This window comes from Fulmarus glacialis, unplaced genomic scaffold, assembly GCF_000690835.1.
Source record: "Fulmarus glacialis isolate BGI_N327 unplaced genomic scaffold, ASM69083v1 scaffold30048, whole genome shotgun sequence".
Taxonomy (NCBI): Eukaryota; Metazoa; Chordata; class Aves; order Procellariiformes; family Procellariidae; genus Fulmarus; species Fulmarus glacialis.
The window spans coordinates 600-6,194 of NW_009226819.1; the positions used below are offsets into that span (position 1 = coordinate 600).

General features: G+C 46.2%; 1 protein-coding gene across 1 annotated transcript in view; it reads right to left on the reverse strand.

Moving 5' to 3' along the window:
- Positions 1-36: 36 nt before the first annotated feature.
- Positions 37-5,595, reverse strand: part of LOC104080522 (TRAF2 and NCK-interacting protein kinase-like) — a gene marked incomplete at its 5' end in the record, with an annotated part of 38,346 nt that continues 32,787 nt past the window's right edge. The window contains 4 exon segments of the mRNA XM_009582940.1: positions 37-196; positions 2,075-2,214; positions 2,821-2,980; positions 4,213-4,362. Of these exon segments, the coding sequence (XP_009581235.1) occupies positions 113-196; positions 2,075-2,214; positions 2,821-2,980; positions 4,213-4,362 (534 nt within the window).

Sequence of the window (5,595 nt, forward strand, 5' to 3'; positions counted from 1 at the left end):
GAGCGGTGTTCTTCGGGGCCCTCCGCAACTGCCTCTACAGTGTTAGTCCACGTGTTTAATGTCCTTTAAATTAGAAATAATGCCATGGCGGTGAGCGCCAAGTGCTCCTCTGTTACCAGTTCATCATGGAGTTTCTGTTGAGGGTCATGAAAAACACTTGGCTGCTTCCTCCGGATCTCACCGAAGCAAAAAATACCTGTTTGGAAGCAAAGAAAACCTTATTAATAATTTTTATTATTATAAGAAAAAGTCTGTTAGTTGCCTCAGTGAGCGAGGGAAGCAGGAGCTGCCCCACAGCCCGTGGTTTCCCCTGCCTAAACCTCCCTCCCTGCTCCTTTTCTCCAGCTGACAGCGGGAATTTTACGCAGACCCATTGCCCGGTTCTCCGTTTCCCGTGGAGCTCAGGGGCCAGAGCTAACCCACGCAAGACTCGGATCAAATGGAACCACTTATTGGTAAACACGGTAATAAAACCTCCCTCGCTATCACTACCAAAGAGAGCAAGGTTTGGAACGCCTTAAAAATATCAAGTTTATCACATTTTACTGCCACGGCACCATTTATTATGCAATATTAGTAAGACTGCTGTCAGTAGTTTGGATCTTGCTAAAGGTTAACTATTTGGGTCAATATCCTGCATGGGAGTTTGAAATGGTTTTCTTCGGAAAAGTTAGTCCCGGTATTTCAGCTGTTTCTGAAAATAAAGCTCGGGAAAACTAGTTTCCCTCAATATGCTCAAAGCACAGAAACATATCAGGACTCTCTATGAAGAACACACCTTTTGGTGCTTCTGTCAGGATCCACTAGCATTTGACCCCAATGGAAGTCTTACAAAATCCGTAAGTTACAATTTGCAAATATTTAAGGGGATAATCTGAAGCCTCTGTCCTCTTTAAAACCAAAAATCATTCTTCGCACAACTTTAATCGTTAACCATTTCTCCAGAAAGAGAAACATCTGTATTTAGTATTTCAAACCCACCAGTGATCAGTTGGTTCCAGTATTTTAGAAAGATTGAGGTGGGGTTTTTGCCAGTTTTCTTAGAAAAGGAAAGAAAATCAATAGAAGCAAACCAGAAGAACAAGTCTTTAAAAAAACAGTATAAAACCTGCAGAGTCAAGTACTCAAAAGTTTGAAAAAAGCAAACTAGGGGTATTTGGGGAACTTAAATTCAGCTTCTTGGGCAGCTCCCCATGGTATATTCAGTTGCAAGGTTAGGACACATTTTTTCTGCAGAGCTCCAGCCTAACCCTCTGCAATAGGTAGAGCAATGCTCAACTGATGAGCAGCTGTCCAATAAACTGATCGTGGCCTCAAACCTTATTTATTGCATGTTATTAACCCTGCTCTGGGGACAGAGCAATCAGTTTCTTCATGTGTTTCATGATCATGCTCGTTACGAAAGAACTCCCTGCTGCACGGTCCTGATTTATCTCGGTGAAACCTTGTGAGATGAGGAAATACCAATAGCAGAAACAGAACTTGGCATTCAACCATCTTCCAGGTGAATACTCCTTTTCCTCCAGCGATTTCTCCTTCCCTCATTCCCTGCAGCCCTTGCCCATCAGCAACACTCGTGGCAGGGGTCATCTACACAACAGCCGCCTTCCCCGTGCAGCTCTGGTGCCCCTCCAGAGCAGTATTTACCAATGCTGTCCACCGAAAAAGATGGGGCTCCATGGAGAAAACAGTTTTAAGATCACAAAACTAAAAATGCATCAAAATGTTTCTGCACCAGCGCTCAAATCGGGGTCACTTACACATCCTTAGTGCTACCATTTCACAGCTTTTGCAGAGTTTACTTGGCAGGCTCAAGAGTTACTGTTCAGATGCCAGACTTGGGAGAAAGTCAAGCCAAGTCAACGCAGATCACAGCTTGAGGTGGAAGAGATCTTGCACATCTTCCCACCACAAGCTGAGGTCTGCATCCACTGGAGAGAATTCATTGGGAGTGGGTTTATGGGCACTGCTTATTTAACAGGGCCTTCAGGTTAATTATTAACCTCAAGACTTAAAGTCTAGAAGTAGCTGGCTGTAGCTTAAAGCATGGATACAAGCTTTGAAGTGGACTTACCTTATCATTTCTTTCACATAGAAACTTTAACCTTTGAGCTCGCTTGTGCATAAATACTCCATCCAAATGTCCCGTCTCCACTGACCGGATTTCAATAGCTTTCTCTCCCCAGCCCATTATTTGATTGGAATGAATGTAGGCTGTCAAAAGGAAGCGTTTGGTAGGTGTTACAACGTGTGTTGAGCTAAATATTACGCAACAGGCAGAAAAGCTCTCATCAGCTGTTATTCAAAGCGTATGTAGATCAACGGCAGAGCTCTGACTGCTGGAGGCTCAGGCGGCCAGGCGTGTGCCCGCAGGGATAACAGCCTCTACATCACTTTTCATCCAGAAATTGCTGAGTAATTTAAACAGAAGAAGTATCACTTCTTCCGATTTCTGTGGGTGAGGGGCTGGGCAGTGGCTTGCTTCCATGGGTCATGGAGCTGAGCAACAGTAGAGCCAGAAGAGCAACCCAAGTGCTCCCAGCTCCGCACTCAGCCCCTCTTCCACTCAACACAGTATCGCACCAGCGCAACAGCTTATATTCTTATACTTAAGATGAACCAGAGCTCAAATCTTCAAGAAGTCACTCGCTCCTATTGCACAGGACCAAATCGTAGGAATTTAGCAATTGCATCTCTTATCTGGCTGAGAGAAATCTCCTTTGATAAACAACAGCCCAAATGACTCCATCTTAGCATCCTCAACTCCTCATCTTACTCGTCATTTGTATTTTATGCAGGTGAAGAGGAAGGTTGACCTACCCACAGAAGTAGGCATTTCTCCCCACTGGAGCACCACATCTTTAGTTATCCGTCCATAGGTGTTCACATATACGCCTTCATCCTCATAGCACACAAGCATCTCCATCCCGTCTGTTTTAGGCAGGATGACAATGGCGTGAGGAGTAATATTGCCCTGAATCTGCAGTTAAAATAAACCCTAAAAGTCAGAATTACATTGAATGGAGGAAGGGGTAGGGGGAAGGGAGCAGAGCCTTAGAAAAACAAAATCCCAAACCAACTCGAGAACAAAACCCTCCCTCGATCCAATAAACAGGCATTGGCTTTCAGAGATAGGCTTGAAGGGGAATAAACTGTCATGTTTACCCTACGATCAAAGCTGTCTGATACACCACGGATAAACAGGTTCAGCAATTACAGAGAGATCACAACATATACGCCCCCAAGACTGATGGCTGACACTAAGCGACTGCTGACTGATGAATCCATCTCCTATTCAAATTAAGGCAAATGAACCCAAAATTTTACAGGTAACCCTAGGGAGGAAATATTCCCATTTTTTGAGCAATCAGTCTCTAGCTCCAAGGGCAGCTACAGTGACTTTCCACCCACGTCTGCCCTTCCATAGCTAAGACAACAAAACCATCCCAAACTGTCCCAGTATTTCTCCCTATGCTTCTTGCTGGCTCTCGCAGAGGCGGCTCTGCTGCTCAGATCAGATTCAGCAGTTCCTGGATTTGATTAGTGACCCAGTTTCTCCTAGACCAGTTCCTCATGCTGCTTGGCCAACAGCATGGATGGAGCTTAAATGAGCCAACGAGAAAACCCTCAACTACAGTATTTTTTGTAGCACTGGTTCTCTCTTGAAATAGCTGATGGACCTGAGAGAGGTCCTGTGGTGAGTCCCTGCTGTCAGGGGGTTTGGGAGTTTTGAGCAGCAGGCTTACTGAGATTTGGGCCACCCTAATCCTGCAACCCTTGCCTGGGCAAACTGCACTGCCTCAGCAAAAAAAAGAGCACATCTGGGACACCATGCAATGGGACAGTGTGCTGGGCATCCAGCTCTTGGTGGGTCTATGTTGTCCAACAACAAAGAACCAGGTTTCATGGTATCTTGCACTACAGAAAGCTCCGTTACTGCTCTGTGCAGCAGATTCTCCTTTCTGTGGGACATGGCAACCTTAAACCTGACTGCTCGGGCACGAGGACAGAAATAGCCTGTGCAAATAATGAATATGAGTATATATGATACTCCCGAGTCCTCTTTAAGTGAGTATTAATGAAGATGGCACTGGAGAATGTCATACCCATGGCAAGATGTCACCTGACTGGTCACCATTTCTGAGCCACCAAGGTCCAAACCTTGCTGGTGACCTGCGTTAGTCACGCAGCAGCACTCCCCCGTGTACTCACGTGAGATGGTATGTAGATATCATAAGAGTTCCCAGAATCTACATCAATCACATGAAAACCAGTGTGTGATCCAAAGATAACCTTCAGTCTCTGACCCTCTTCTACAGTGAGATCCACGAGCAACGGCTTGTGCTGGAGATCTGCAAAAGACTTTTATAATCCCTTCAGTGAGTATCACAGAAAACCAACAAATCCCCATGTCAGCAGCCTGATAACAGTTTTGCAATCATGTTTGTTTGACTGTGTCTCCTACTAAATATGTGGTTATTTATATTCCTCTCTCTCTATTCCTATGTCGGATGCCTCAGAGGGTATTGCCCACTTGCTCCAGCTGTCCCAGCAGATAAGCGCTCACCCTTGCCAAGCACAGCTCTTTTCCCCCAGGAGCCCAAGGCCAGCCTGAAGATTTGGTCTCTAAAGGAAGGTGACAGCTCAATTTTACAGGAGGCTGCGTACAGCCAGCGTGCGGGGACCCCAAATGCCGGTGCTGCTCAGGGTAACAGGATCAAAGTCTGCAGAGAGCTGTGACCACCCACCTCCCCTCTTGGCAGGGAGGACCGCTCCGGTTTGGGCAACTGAAATGAGTCAGATTAGCAAAGACCTACTTATCCCTGTTCAATCTAACCTGCTGGATGCAGGCTGGGACCAGCTCCCTGGCATGGACCGATCCAGGACAGAGTATCTCTCCATGGCTTAGGTCCTCAGCAGGGGAGTGAAACACCCCCAGGGAGAGAAAAGGGCTCCTGGCTCTCTGTGCAAGGACCACTCTGACTCCTGACAGGGAAAATCAGTGGGTGGTATGTCCCACCGTCCCCACAGATCCCTGCCTACAAGGCAAGGAAAGGCTGCTCAGCCCCCCCAGGCTGGAGAAGCAGCACCAGGAGCACTAACCAGCATCCTCACCAGAGCCAGCGGAGGCTGGATCCTGGGGTATTTTAATGCTGCTGAGCTCTCCATGTCACTGAGCCCGTTTATTCTGGCTTTTGTTCAGAAAAAACAAATGTGACCTAATACTGAATAAGCCCATTTGTGCTGGCAGGATGCAAAATGAGATTACTCAGCATGAATGTCTCCAGAAGGCATTGCCCCTTGTGACTTGTCTCCACACAGAGCTTAGGATGAAAACTGCTTTAAAGTACTAAGTACAAAATACCCGTTGGCAGGTTATAGGGGAGAAAGGTCTCGCTGAAGGAAACTGAGGTAGATGAAAAGGGAGAGGAAAACAGAAAGAGTGGGTCATTCTGGACTTTCTGTCTTGAAACAGAATCCGCACTGCAGAAGGGGAGAGGACCTTGCAAAATAAAAATGGAAAATAATGCCAACCTGTTTTCATACTACATGTGAAAAATTGGTCAGAAATTAAAAAAACAACACCCCCCCCCC